This window comes from Tamandua tetradactyla, chromosome 15 (assembly GCF_023851605.1).
Source record: "Tamandua tetradactyla isolate mTamTet1 chromosome 15, mTamTet1.pri, whole genome shotgun sequence".
Taxonomy (NCBI): Eukaryota; Metazoa; Chordata; class Mammalia; order Pilosa; family Myrmecophagidae; genus Tamandua; species Tamandua tetradactyla.
This window is the reverse complement of record NC_135341.1, coordinates 40,113,171-40,127,234: the sequence shown is the minus strand read 5'-3', so window position 1 is coordinate 40,127,234 and position 14,064 is coordinate 40,113,171. Positions and strand designations below refer to the sequence as shown.

The 14,064-nt window shown below is 55.0% G+C and overlaps 1 protein-coding gene across 21 annotated transcripts in view; it reads right to left on the bottom strand.

The window, feature by feature from the left end:
- ALS2CL (ALS2 C-terminal like) overlaps positions 1–14,064 on the bottom strand; it is a 31,537-nt gene that overhangs the window by 10,878 nt on the left and 6,595 nt on the right. For 9 of the 21 annotated variants that reach the window (XR_013162789.1, XR_013162791.1, XR_013162790.1 and 6 more), the window contains exons 2-17: positions 13,859–13,945; positions 13,391–13,466; positions 10,520–10,634; positions 9,487–9,685; positions 9,098–9,160; positions 8,449–8,614; positions 7,801–7,932; positions 7,419–7,583; positions 6,972–7,091; positions 5,367–5,425; positions 5,165–5,231; positions 4,436–4,632; positions 3,174–3,239; positions 2,653–2,751; positions 2,388–2,549; positions 907–1,018 (exon numbers count right to left, since the gene is read on the bottom strand). Coding sequence is in view for 15 of the 21 variants with exons in the window: in XM_077129524.1 (XP_076985639.1) it covers positions 907–1,018; positions 2,388–2,549; positions 2,653–2,751; positions 3,174–3,239; positions 4,436–4,632; positions 5,165–5,231; positions 5,367–5,425; positions 6,972–7,091; positions 7,419–7,583; positions 7,801–7,932; positions 8,449–8,614; positions 9,098–9,160; positions 9,487–9,685; positions 10,520–10,622 (1,710 nt within the window). In the remaining 6 variants the exon portion in view is untranslated. Of the gene's footprint in view, positions 1–906; positions 1,019–2,387; positions 2,550–2,652; positions 2,752–3,173; positions 3,240–4,435; positions 4,633–5,164; positions 5,232–5,366; positions 5,426–6,971; positions 7,092–7,418; positions 7,584–7,800; positions 7,933–8,448; positions 8,615–9,097; positions 9,161–9,486; positions 9,686–10,519; positions 10,635–13,368; positions 13,467–13,830; positions 13,946–14,064 lie in introns of those variants that run through there. The other 12 variants (XM_077129529.1, XM_077129527.1, XM_077129525.1 and 9 more) reach the window with 10 other exon arrangements.

Sequence of the window (14,064 nt, the reverse complement as noted above, 5' to 3'; positions counted from 1 at the left end):
GGCTCCTCACCACCAGAGAGCCTCTGGGACACCCATCCTTCCCACCCAAGGCTGAGGAAGTTCTGGGTTTCTCCTGAACCTTCCCTGCTTTTATCTTGCTGGCCCTGGGGATAGTAGAGCTCATCAAGCTCCCTCACTGCATTGGTTACCAGGAAGCTCAGAGCGAAACAGGATGCAATTTGTATTCAACTTATTTCTGAATCTACTTTATGTGCCCAGTCTTGCCTTTTTTCCCCCTTTTCCCTTATAGTCCTCCTTCAATCCTTTATAGAACAAAGTAGAGCAGAAAGAAATAAGCCATAATAACAATAATAGGCCATCGGGGCAGAACCCTCCTATGTGCCAAGCACCTGGCAGGTACGGGTGAGAAAGAAGGCAAGTGCTGGGGTGCCCAGGTTCAGGACCCTTGGGTGTCCTGCAGGTTCTCTGACTGATCTGAGCCTTGCATTTGTAAAGCAGACATTAGGAACGTTGATGTTGACCTGCAGGGCTACCAGGTGATCACAGGAGATTACACTGGAGTCTCAGTCCAGAGCCAGCCAATGAGTCAGGGGATAATAAGTGTTAGCTGCAGTGGCTCCTGGCATCATCATGACCATGCACCTTATCCTCGCTAGTTTGTTGAGCCTTTATGATAAGTACTATTAATCTGAGTTACCAAGAGGGAAACTGAAGCTTGGAAGGGCAGGAACTTGGCCAAAGCCAAGATAGGGGGAGTGGCAGAGCTGGCTTCCTGACTTGTTCCAGCTGCCCCCAGTACCCAGGAACCCAGCTTCCTGCCCTGTCTGCTCTTGACCAGCCTCTGCTTGGCTTCAGGGATGGGAGAAGGGAGGCTTCAGAATTTCAGCCCAGCTTTGGGTACAAGGGAAGGGACAGCTCAGGACACATAAAAGTCAACCCACTCACCACGATCTTGTCCACCTGGAAGATGCCTTGGTAGCAGACACCTGCCTGTGTGACCACGACCCCCGGGCCATGACGCTGGTCAGCCTGCCACATGCCGATAAAGCGCTCGCCCCTGCAGGAGGAGGGGGTGGGGTGGGAGGGATAAGGAGCAGTGACACATCGCCTGAACCTACTCAACTCAGACACAGGGCAGGTGAAGTTGGGACTCCAAAGAGGAAAGGGGCAGGAAGGAGGGACTGTGCCTGGGGGAGGGCAACCAGGAAGGCTTCCCAAGGGAGGTGGCAGGAAGGACAGATGGAGTGGGAGTATGATTCACACACATGCAAACCCATGAAGACAGGAGTGTATGATGCTGGGAATGTTGATTGGTCCAGAAAGGCACATGGAAAGCATGACAGAGGTGAGGTCAAAAGAACACGTAAGGCCTCAAATGCCAGGCCAAGGACCAGACTGAGCGGAAGGGCTGTAATCCTTACATGGAATCAGATCAGGAAGTCGGAATTACCTCTCCAACAGCACATAGAGGGGGTTGGCAGAGAGGGGGAGGCCTGCAGTCAGGGAGGTCCCAGCTCCCTCGCAGAGCCTCAGCAATGACTCGGAGAGTGGAAAGAAAGTGAGAAAGACTGGGTAACAGTTACTAAGAGAAACTCTGGGTAACAAACAGAATTGACCTACTGACCACAGGGAGCCTGTGGCTCCCTGAGATCATTTGGTCTGTGTGCTGGTTTGAAATGATGTATGTCCCCTAGAAAAGCCATGTTTTAACCTTAATCCCATTTCGTAAAGGCAGCCGTTTCTTCTAATCCCTATTCAGTATTGCACGTTTGAAACTGTAATCAGATCATCTCCCTGGAGATGTGATTTAATCAAGAGTGGTTATTAAACTGGATTAGGCAGAGGCGTGTTTCCACCCATTTAGGTGGGTCTTGATTAGTTTCTGGAGTCCTATAAAAAAAAGAAACATTTTGGAGAATGAGAGATTCTGAGAGTGCAGAGAATGCTGCAGCACCACAAAGCAGAGAGTCCACGAGTCAGCGACCTTTGGAGATGAAGGAAAATGCCTCCCGGGGAGCTTCATGAAACCGGAAGCCAGGAGAGAAGCTAGCAGATGATGCTGTGTTCACCGTGTGCCCTTCCAGCTGAGAGAGGAACCCTTACCGTGTTCACCATGTGCCTTTCAACTTGAGAGAGAAACCCTGAACTTCATCGGCCTCTCTGAACCAAGGTATCTTTCCCTGGATGCCTTTGATTGGACATTTCTATAGACTTGTTTTAATTGGGACATTTTCTCGGCCTTAGAATTGTAAACTAGCAACTTATTAAATTCCCCTTTTACAAAGCCATTCTGTTTCTGGTATATTGCATTCCGGCAGCTAGCAAACTAGAACAGTCTGTGAGAATCCTGTCTGCTCTTCAGATCCCCAGGGTGGGACTGTGCTGCCTTGGTCCTTGGGTGGTTGAGGGTGCTGCAGAGTGCTCACCTATCTCTGTCCTCCTGGATACCATAGCCACTTCTTTGGCCCCGCTCCCAGTGGCCTGTGTATTTGCAGGGCTGGGGGGCCTGTGGGGTGCTCTCAAGGACCCCAAATCCATGCCGCAGACCCGCCTGGAAGTAGCCCTTGTACACCTCATCAGTGCTGTACCTGGAGAGTCAGGAAAGGTCAGCCCTGCTCCAGAGCGCTTGGCCCAGAGGACCTGCCCATCCCATGAACACCCCCACCCCCTTCAGGCCAAGGGGTCACTTACTCACAGATGCCGTAGCCATTCATGCTGCCTTCCTGCCAGTGGCACTTGTAACAGTCAAACTTGTCTTCAGAGGCCTGGGGCACCAGGTGGATGCCAAAGCTGAACAGGCATGATTGGGCAGGATGAGAAGCAAGCATGGGCAGCTATCTGGGAAGCCCTGACCTGAGGCACCCCACTGTACCCCCTCCATGCCATCCAAGGAGACTTCTCAGATGGCGGGGAAAATCTCAAAGGTGCTCTACTCCCTCTCTTCCTCCCAAGGGCCCCTCTCCGGACACCCCCTCCCTCCTTCCTGCTCCTGTGTTCCCTCCGAGCACCTTCTGGCCCTGTAACCACCTTCTTCCTTGACCTCGGAACCTAGGTTTCCCCTTTTGCGCAATGAGAGGGTGCTTAACCAGATGGTTTCTACGTCCCTGATTGAGGTTTGGGAATTCTGGATGGCAGCAGACTGGTAACTACAGCAGGAGAGAAAACCACTCCCCTGCCCACAACCCGCCAGCATCGGCCACAGCCAGCCTTACCCATGCTCCAGGCCTTGGTAGAAATCCCCCACATGATTCCTCCCATCTGGCCACTTCAGGGTCCCCCTGGAACACAGTCATGGTCCACAGGCATCAGGCCCACCAGATCCACCCTGAGCACACCCAAGGGCCCCCAGCTGGCCTCATCTGCAGACTTTTATTGGCGGTCTTCCCTTCCCTAACCCCCAGATTCACCCCTGGACTGGAATACCTGCCCAGTGCCCAGCTTTCCTGCCTGAGCTCTAAGCCACAGAAAGCCCTTTAGCCCTTTACTCCTGGAACAACTGCCCCACAGCCACATGGGGCATAGCAACCATGCCATAGGGAGAGCCTGGCTCCCTTTCACCCTTGGCCAACAGAAGCTTTGAGTTTAACTTCAAGCTCAAGCCAAATGTTAGTCAGTGGAGTTTCTACCATCTGCCTTCCCTCTTCTGCATGGCATTGTTTTTCTCTGTCTTTGTTCCTAAGCCTCCTCAAGTCCTTTCTGGAAATAGGTGGGTAAAAGAAACTAATGAATATGCTTAAGAGTGTAACCTCAGTAATGCATTCTGTTCTCTGGTTTTCCTAGCTGCTCTGGGGGGAGGTGGGCAGAGGCATATTCTTTAAAGGTCTTGTTGCTTTGTAGTGTCATCTAGACTTGCCCTCAGGTCATGCCAGCCTCCCAGTCTCATTTCTGCAATTATAAAATGGGGTGACAATGACACATCCCAGATTGTCCTTGTGAAGACCAACAGAGACAAAGGGTGCAAACCATATTCACCACCACCACACAATGTTGTGCAAGGGTGAGAAGAACTCCTTCATCCTCCTAAGAATGGAATGGCAACTGCAGGCCCACCACCTAAGGTTGGCTCCATGCCCCCAAGTGTCAACAACATCAAGAGGAATATTAGGCACAGACCTAGTATGGCCAGTCCATCCAAGTGAACTTAAGAGAGACTCTGGGGACAGACAGCTGACCCACCAACCACAGGGAGAACAGCAGGCCCTGAGGTAATTAGGTCTGTGTGGATCCCATCTGCCCCTCAGGCCCGCGGGGTCTATATTTAATCTTCACGATGCCCCATGAGGTCACCCCTATTACTGCTCCTGTTCTAGGGAGCAGGCAACTGACGGGCAGGGCCTTGCCAGGGGTATGCAGCTGAGGTGGAGAATCAGGGTCTCAACAACTCCAGAAAGGGGTGGATCATCCCCATTGGTGGAGAGGAAACCACAGGCCAGGAGAAGCCCACCTTGCCCAGCGCAGAGTCCCAGCCACTCACCTGCCATGCGGCCTGCCCCGGCACCACTCTCCCTCATAGGTGGCCTGGCAGAGACGGCCCTCCCCACAGAAGGTGTATGCTCCACAGCGGCAGGAGGGGAGCTCAGGGGGCTCCAGGCCTGCCCCCAGCACCAGGAAGTCCTTTTTCCCACGCAGGGCCTGGCACACCGCCTGGGTCACCTTCCTCTGCCAGACTGCCTGGTAGGGACAGGGAAACACAGGTCACTGCTGCTGGGTACATCCCTCCAGGAAGGCTTCCTGGATCAGGCACAGGCTATTAAGGGCCACAGGTACCACCCCTCCCAGTGTCTCACTCCCACTCTGTCTCTTCAGGTAACCTCCAATGGCTTCCCACTGCTGCCCAAGGCCTTCCAGCCAGATGTGAAATGCTCCCCTGATGTTACAGGGCCTGCCCAGAGGGACCAGACAAGACCATGGGGCAGGAATCAACACAGGCCCCGATCCTGGCTTCACAGAGTAAAAACTCCGTTCTCTATGGCATTGTGATGTCTGGCTCCAGGCTGACCTCAAGCTGACCTGAAGGCCAACCACAAACCCCAGGCTGACACCCACTCACCCTGTCCATGACCCTAGAATCCTGACAGCCCCTTGTCCTGCACTACTGTGGAGCCCTCCAAGGTTGAACATTTCTGTGCTCCCCTTACCCAGTTGTCCCCTTCCCTCACTTCCCCAACCCCTCTCCTCCAATTCATAGCTCACCCTCACTCACCTGGCTCTGGGGGTCCTTGGTGCAAAAGGAGAAGTCTTCTTCAGGTGTGATGAGGTGAAATGTGTACCTATATAGACAGAGGCGACAACTTTGTCCAATATTGGGGGTGGGGGGTGGAGTAAATCTAAGCCTTGGATGTGGGCAGTTTTCACAGGGGTGGAAGGAGGTAAGGCTTGGGGTGTCCATGGAGGGGGCTGCTCACCCATCCTGCCCAGGATCCACCCATACCAGCTTCAGGTCAAAAGTGCGGACATTGTGGCCCTGGGAGAAGACAAGCACAATTGTCAGTGGGAACCCGAGCCAGACACTCACGGCACCTCTGGTTCAGGCTTAACCCAATCGCCAGCCCTGTCAGCACCAACCCAGGAGACCCCAGGCAGCTCAGGCCAGCATGCCAGCACCAAGGCCCTCACCATCCCTGCTTGTTCCCATCCCAGGAGCAGTACTTCTATTTCCCTCCCCACAAAGGGCCTGGCCAGGAAGCTTGAATCAGCCTTTCCCTCCTGCATCCATCTCCGTTTGATCACCAGGTCTCCTGGAAACACAGCCCTGATCCTATAAGTCCTTGCTGGATACCTTGCCAAGGCTCCTACTCCTGGAAGGATGGAGACCTCAGTGCTGAGTTTAACATTCAAGCCCTACATGGACCACTCTGGGCTCCTGTGCCTCTACCCCACTGCTCTTCACACCCCTGTGTCGTGGCCTCTCCACACTCAGACCTTCACAGGCTTGTCCCAAACTTTCCTCACTCTGAACCTTTGTTTGTGCTGTTTCTTCTGCTTGGAGTGCCACCCCCACTCTCCCTCTGGGGAGAGTTTATACAGCTACCTCCCACCTTGCCCAGGCAGACCAGTTCCTGCTCCACTGCCTTAGAAGGCTCCTTGGAGGAGAAGGCATTAGGCCTAGATGCAGGCCAGGAACAAGAGTAAATGAGGCAGAAGAAAAAGCAAGTGCAAAGGTCTGGAGGTGGGAAAGGCTTGCTGCATTCAAGTGAAAAAATCTCTTTATCTGGAGCACAGAGTGTGAAGCCAGGAGTAGAGGGGAACTCAAACTATATCAGAACGAACACCAAAACCAGGCATCAGGAGACATGGGATTAGACTGGGTCTCTTCTGGGCCTCTGCCTCCCTGTCTGCAATAATCAGAGACTTCCAGACTGATATTCTAGCAGGTAGAGAAGATATCATAAGGATGTCACAAGAGCAATATGAGTGCAGGAGGGACTAAGCATAGTCAAGGTTACTGGCCAAGTAATGATTCCCAAAGCCCAGGCCTAGCTCCCTCCTGATTTCTGTAATGCTAAGAGCCCAGGCACTGCCTTTAGGTGATCCTCTTCTGCACAAGCCTTGTACATGCCCTACATGGGTCATCTAGCCTCCTCGGCCACCACAGGCTACCCATGACCTCCCACTGGTTCTCTCGTTTTTGAGGAAGAAGGGATCTAACAGTTTTCTGGCACTAGCTATAGGACAAACTCACTAATAATTATACCCTGGTAACTACTTTTTGTGCATTCCTGAATACAACAATTTTCAGATAAGGAAAATGAAGTGAAGATATTTAACCAAGGATGCCAGCTGGGAAGGGTTGTACCTTGAGCAGCCTTTCACCACTGCCCTTGCTCCTTCCAGAATTGCACACTGCTCCTAGCTGGCAGTCCCCAGCCCAGCACTCCATCTATCTGTCCCCAATAAGTTCTCCAAGCCCAAGTTTCACTCCCAGGGTCATGTCCCTTTCCCATGCCTCCTTTAACCAGAAACCCAGGAACCCACTGTGGCCCAAGACCCCGAGTCAGCCCCACTCCAACCTGCAGCAGGACGAGAGCATCATCAAAGAGTAGCACACGCTCAGCCCGCAGTGGGGCCACTGTCACAGGCATGTCCTTGCTATCTTCTAAGAGTCGGTGGGCAGGGGTGCAGAGCACATCCTAGGGGTGGGGGTGGGGGGGAAGAAGGGAGGCTCAAGGCTCAGGAACCCCTGTCCTGACTGCCCCAACACTGCCTTGCCCTCTGCATCCAGACACCTTCTGAGGGCCTTCTCCAGAGGCAGTAGGGTGACTCCCGGGACCCTCACTGGATGAGCACATGGGATCCAAGATTGGGGGGTCATTCCTGGCCACTCCCACAGGGCAGCACAATTTCTCTCTCTTGGAGCTTTGCTTTGTCCCCCAAAACACTCCACCCCTGTGCATGGCCCCAGTTGAGCCCCCATCAACTCTCACCCTGTCTCCCTCTGGCAATCTTGTTCACTCTACCTGTTCTCCTAATTCTCTACACTGGTCCTCAAGCCCAATCCTCTCAGGCGATCGGGCACTCTCCTCACTACAGGGCAGCACACACCACGGTAGGCAGTAATGCAGGGGTGCGAGTGTTTGGTGACATCCCATCCCCACACTGGACGGGCTAGGAAAGAAGGGGTCCTTGGAAAGAAGGTACAGAGCCAGCCAGGAGGTACTCAGCAAATGGATGATGACGGCTCTACAGAGGGGCCTTACAGCCACTTGGTTCAACCACCCACTCCTTTCCCTAATGGGGAAGCTGAGCATAGAGAATAATGCAAGCAACTTGAGCCACCCAGCAGACCCATGCCCAATGGGGAAACCCCTTCCCTAACCAGTCCTCAGGCCCCAAACTCACTCTTAGCCGACTGCCCAGGCTATGCCAGAGGGCCTGCGTGGCCACAGCCTCGTCTAATGCCTGCTTCATGAATGACTGTAGGTTCCCAAACAGGGTGGCTGCATGCACTACCAGCTCCTGGGCAGGATGATGCTGTAGGGCGAATGGGCAGCCAGTGAGATTTGCAGGACCCTTCCCCCACCCAGGAATGACTTTCCCTGCCCTGGCCTGGTCTGAGTGGTCAGGAGGCCTGAGACTAGGCCACAGCTGCTCCTGCTCCTCCTCCTTGGGGCTGGGCACCGAGGTGGGTGCTCCCAAGGGAGTCAAGACCATTCCTCACATCCAGTCCTTGCTTGTACATCATCTCTGGGTCTCTGATGGCTCTACCATGGCAGAGCTGGGTACCCTCAGACACTCCAGGGCAGGGCTGTGACCCACTAAGACCTCCAGGGCAGAGCCATGCCCTCAGGCCCCAGGCAGGGGCATGCCCCCTTAAACACCCCAGGGCAGCGTTATGACCCCTGCAGACCCCCAAGGCGTGGCTGGCCCTCCTCAGACCAGGCCTCCTGAAGGGTGGGCTCCATTTCTCCACTCTACCCTCAACTCCCACTCCCCACAGACTGCAGGCCCAGTGAGAAACGCTCGCCCTCTTGCACCCCTGGTACCCACCTCCCCGATGGTGTCCACGAGGCTCAGCAGGAGGAGCACGCACTGCTGCAGGTGATGGGCGAGTGGCTGGCAGAGGACCTGGCCCAGCGCCATGCCCACAGAGCCCTCGGAGCCCACGCTCGCCAGGAGCTGCCTCAGCGTCTTCCGCTGGCCTCGCCAGTACTCGCTGAGGGAGGGCCACACACACCTTTGCTCTCCTCACCTCCATTTCAGCCACTGTCTCCCACCACCACTGCCTCCCTGCCTGGCTAGTCCCTCAGAACCCAGGACCCAAGACCAGCCCCTGATGGCAAATCTCTCCTCTATCAGACAAACACTGCACCTGAGTTGCCCCCACTGGGGATTTAGTAGGAATATCTGAGTTTGACAGGATTACTAGTTACCACCATTCACTCTGAGCAGGAACTGCCCAGCCCTTTCCTGCCTCAGGGTCATCCCTGGCTAAACAACATCTGGATTCCGCTCCCAGCCTTAGCAGGCCTTTCCTCCCTCTTCCGTTGTGGATCCTTGCAGAACTGTTAGAACCAGAGTGCTCCAGGATGAGCCACTGGCTATGGCGCCACTGCTCTGGGGACCAGGCTTCCCCAATCTCACCCTCCACCAGACGCCCCACCCACCCAGAGGCCCAGTGCAGCACACCCGAGCTCACCTCCTCCTGGCTGCCTTCTGAAAGGCCTGCACCACCACACAGCTTGTATAGGACTCGATGTACCTTTAGGCAGCACACAGGACACCCTGCAAGCCCAGCCCCGGCTCCGGACCCATGCCCCTGCCCTTCTGGGCTCCCAGGATCCCACCCACTGGGCAGCTACAGTCCTAAGGGTCCAGACTGTAGCCAGTTCTGGGCACTGGTGACCTTAAGTCCTGATCCAACTAAACAGTTATAACTCACAAAGGGTTTCCTCCTTGGGAGGCCCCAAAGTTTGAGGATCTAGAGTGCTTGAACCTGCCTTCCGGTTGACCTCCAAGCCCAGGTGAGCCCTCCCTGTACCGCAGGTCAGCAGCAGGTGAGCCCCAACCCTGCCCGGTCTATCTTACTCCATATGGACCTGAAGGACGTGGTCAGCACTACGCAGCAGCAGCAGAGATTCCAGACCGACAGAATCCGGGTGGCGGAGCCTCTCCCGCAGTGAGTGCAGGCTCTGCTCTGTCACCTCCCAGAGCTGCTGGGAGCTCCTGTGTAGCTGCTGCAAAAGTCGCAGGCACTCTCTGCCCTGGAAGTCTGAGGGCTCTGGGCCTGGGGCAGGAGCACAGCCATATTGTGAGATGGGACATTGCTCCATCTCCCAGGGACCACACAGAGGCCCCAGGGGTCACACGAAGGCCAGCAGCAGCCCAGAGCCCTGGAGCTGCAGGCAGGTCCCTGCAACCCTGAGGTCCTCATGACAGGATTGGAAATGGATGTGTCCCCTTGAGCTTAGTGGAGGAAGAACAGGCTAGAAGAGTAGGCAGTGACCTGGAGGAGTAAATAGGAGCAGTGTCCACCTCCTCACTTAAAAGAGATAATACTGAGAACCTAGGGGAATTCAGTACACTAATTCCCCCTGTGTCTCTGGGTTTTCTTGTCCCTGGACTCCCAGGATCCAGGGAGTGGAGTTCATATGGTCATCTGGTGCTCTGCCATTTCATAGACGCACAGGGGTCCCAGGAGGCCACAACCTGCTCAAAGTCTCTTCACAAGTGAGACCCAAAACTGAATATTAAACTCAGACATCCTGTCCTCAGTCAGGGCCTTTCCTGGTACTACCAGATGCTCTGGGTGGGAGCAAGATGAGAAAGCAGGCAGAGGGCTGCTACCAGTCCTGTGCCCTATGAGGGGTGGAACTTGACATGCATGTACAGCCAGGCTTGGACTAGGACATGGGTTCATGGTACAGCCCCTCCGGTCCCTTTGAGATGGGAATAGCCAGCAACTGGGGGCCAGGGCCCCAGTACCCATCAGGAGATACCATATCAAGTACCACCACCCTATTTGAGGTTGAGAAAGCCATGGTTTCAGAGGGCCTAGCAAGGTAGAATTCCTGACCTTGGGTATGTTCCCACTTTCCCCACCACTGAGACCTAGACTCACCGGTCAAGAGCAGGGGCTGGAGGACAAGGCTGTTGATGCGGGCAAGGGTGGCTGAGAAGACCTCCTCTTGCCGCAGCAGGGCTGACTCCTCAGGACTGCACATGGCCAGGGGCTCCTGGACAAGGCACAGGTTAGAGTCAGGCAGTGCTATTGGGAGCAGGGTCAGTACCTATCACTGTCAGGACAGGTGCCTGGAAACAAGGCTCACAATCACTTCTCATCAGAACTGAACAGTGAGCCCCAGTAGCCTTAAAGGGAGCCCCTGGATTGACTGTTGATCTCTTATCCTCCTGTTTGCCTAGGCCCAACTAAGGAAGGCTGACGGAGTGAGCAAGAAGGGTTAGAACTGCCAAGGAAAGCAACTCTTTTTTTTCAAAGTGCAGACACTCCTCAAACTCAGTTCTGACCTGCTCCCTCTCCTGCTCCAAAATATACCATGGCTCCCTAGTGCTTCAGGTAACATCTAGTGATACTCTGATTACTCCAGTGGTACTCTTCTCTGCTGAGCCTCTGGAGACAGGGAAATGCTGTCAGAGGGGTCCAGCCTTGACCTTGAGACTGTGGCTCAGGGCTCCCTGTCACTTAACAGGGCTGTATAAACAAGGAGAGGCCTGTAGAAGGAAGGGGAGTTTGGAGGCTTCCTGCTACAAACAAGATGGGCAGAAACAAAGGCAGACAGGAGGAAGTGGTACGCAGGTAGGTTCATGGGTGTGAGAGCCCAGCCTTTGGGATAGGTCCACCATGCAGCACACTATTTGGCTAGTCAAGGAACTTGGCTTTGCCTCAGTCAAGAATGAAGAGCCACAGAGGACTTCAGAGCAAGGTAGTGGCAGGACCCAAAGTCAGACTTGGGGAGAAAGACTTCGTGACAATGCAGAGGAGATGGTACAGAACAGTAAGAGGGAAAAGATACATAGGCAGAATCCTTGATCCTCTGTGCCCCCTAATCTAGATAAGCCCGCCAGATGTGTCCTACTCAAGGTAGGTGCCACTGTGGCTAGGCAGGTGGCTTGAGCCTTTGAATCCCTGCTCTAGGATGAGGGAACCTGTGAGAAGGTAGAGATCACCTGAGAATCCAGACTTCTGACTGAAGAGAGGGGGCAGCAAAGGGCCTGGGCTCAAATCTATCCCCCACCAACATGCAGGCTGCAGCCTCCATTTGGATAGAACCCTCCCCTGCCAAACTTTGGTGCCATCTCTTGGCCCAGGAGGTTTCCTGCCCAGGTGATCTGATCAGACCTCTGAGGGGTGGGAGTCAGAGGATCTTTTAGTCCAAAGGCCCTCAGGTTAGGCCTCTCCCTGGCCTTGACACTCTGAGCTTCTGGAGTTAGCACACTTGGGTGAGACAGGGGACATAATCAATTGGCTGCTGTTGATAGGCAGCCGGTGATGGGCAGGAGACACAGGCAGGGTCCAAAAAGCAAACCGGAAGGGGTCTCAGCCTCCCCATCCTGCCAAAGATCACTTCACCTCACAGGGAATTCCAGGCTCCTGGAAGAGTTCAAAACTCCCAGGGAATTAGCTCTGGGGTGGAGTGGGGCAGGCACCTCAGACTCTGGCCAAGGCCTGACCCAGGCATTCCTGCCCCACCTTTCCTGCTGTTGCTTGGGAGGTGGGAGGCGAGGCCAGGGCAGGAGGGAGAGGCAGGAAGAGGAAGCAGCTGGATGCCCTGCTGCAGCCATCTTCTCTCTGTGGCCCCTGATGCAGCTCCTGCCCCCAGGGAGGCAGGAGGTTCCAGGTGAACTCAGGCAGGCCAGGAGAGTCTAGCCAAGGGGCCAAGGGTACACAAGTGAGGCCTGGGTCAACGTGACCCTCACCCAGTCTCCAGAAACTGGTGGAACAGAAAGGCCCTTTGGAAGATGACCTTTCCATCCTCAGCAGGCAGTCAACTCTGAGTCTGGGCCAAGAGGAAAATCCCAGGGCTGGCCAAGTGGGGGTGAGATAGGGTGGGGAGCAGAACGGGAGGTGTGGACTAGGAATCATCAGATCAGGGCAAGGAGAAAAGAAACAGCAGTAATTAATTCACTGGCTGGGATGTCTTGACACCAGCACCACACATTCAACTTGGGGTCGTGTACCCCAACCCCACCCAATGCTACACCCTGGGCAGGGAGCTCTCCACCTCAGACATTCCCCGCCTCTCTCCTGTGGGGCTGGTCACTGCCCAGTTCTGCCTACAGGGCCATGAATAGCTGTTCCCCTACCCGGGATCCATGGCTCATTCACATTCCTGCTTCTCTCTGGGCTTCAGTTATTTCCTTTATAAAATGAGGATCCGACAAGATACAAGCTTTCCAAACTATTTTAGTTACCCCTCAAAAGAACAAACTGCTTCAGGGGAGCTGCTCTGGGTGTGAGAACTTGTCTTCAGCCTTCCTCACCCCCACAGTGGTCCTGGAGTTACTTGGAGTGAGTCTTATATACTCAGGCTGGCAGCCAATCACTGGGGACCCTTTCAGGACTGTGGCCTTGAGGGATCTCTAACCCCAGGAAACTGAGTCACACCATCTTGAGGAAAGGCCAGAGGTTAGGCATGGCTGGCTGGTGGGGTGGAGGGTAAGGGAAAGGGTGCAGCTGAGGCTGGGGGATTGGTTTGATGGTGTCAAGGGGCCCTGCTCCCTGACTAGGAAGTTTTGGACTTCATTCTGGAGACAGTGGGGAAAGTGTGAGGGTGGGGACCAGGCCAGGCACAAATGCGCATGAGTGTGTGCCTCTGGAGGGAAGGAGGGAGGAGGTGCTGAACCTTACGATGAAGGGGACCCAGCAGGAGTACTCCCCTCCCAAACCCCCAGTCCCACTCACAACCCACCTTCTTTTGGTCAAGGGCATCAAGGGCATGGCCTACTCACCCACTCCCTCCCTTCATAATACCTTAGCGGCAGGCTGCACACAATGTATAGATGGAGAAACTGAAGTCCAGAATGACAGGAGGGCTTGAAGACACTACCTGTAAGAGCATGGGCAGGGCTCAGACCCAGGCCTCTGGCTCCCAGCCCTACCAGTCTCACCTCAGCTAGATGATTCAGAGAGGGTGACTGACTCAGCTGGGGACACGCAGCAAGTTCCTGGCAGAGCCCAGCCTCCTCCCTTGCCCCCAGGCAGCCTTGATGCTCACCAAGGGGTGGGGTGAGAACAGAAATGGCCAGCCTTGGAGGGTCCAGGTGAGTCAGCTGCCTGTCCCCATGGCGATCTACCCAGCAGCCAGACCTGCTCTCCCTCCTGAACTCCTGGCCTCTTTCCCCTCCTGGATCCCTCCTGGCAGGGTCACTGGGACCTCCCCTTGCCTCCTCTCAGGACTGGCCCCCACGCACCTCAGCCGCACCCTGTCATGGCACCTACTCTGGTATTTCCTGGTCTGGACAGGCAGGGAAGTTCTACTTGCCAGTGAAGCTTTCTCTGGGCTGCTCTAGAGGCCCCTTGATCAACCTGCCGGACCAGAGGTGGACAACTGGAGGAGGGGGACTCCCCGGGGGAGTGGATCTGAACTGTCTCAGCCCTCCCCTCAGTCTCCACCTCTGTTTCTTTCCTCAGCACCCTTGCCTGCC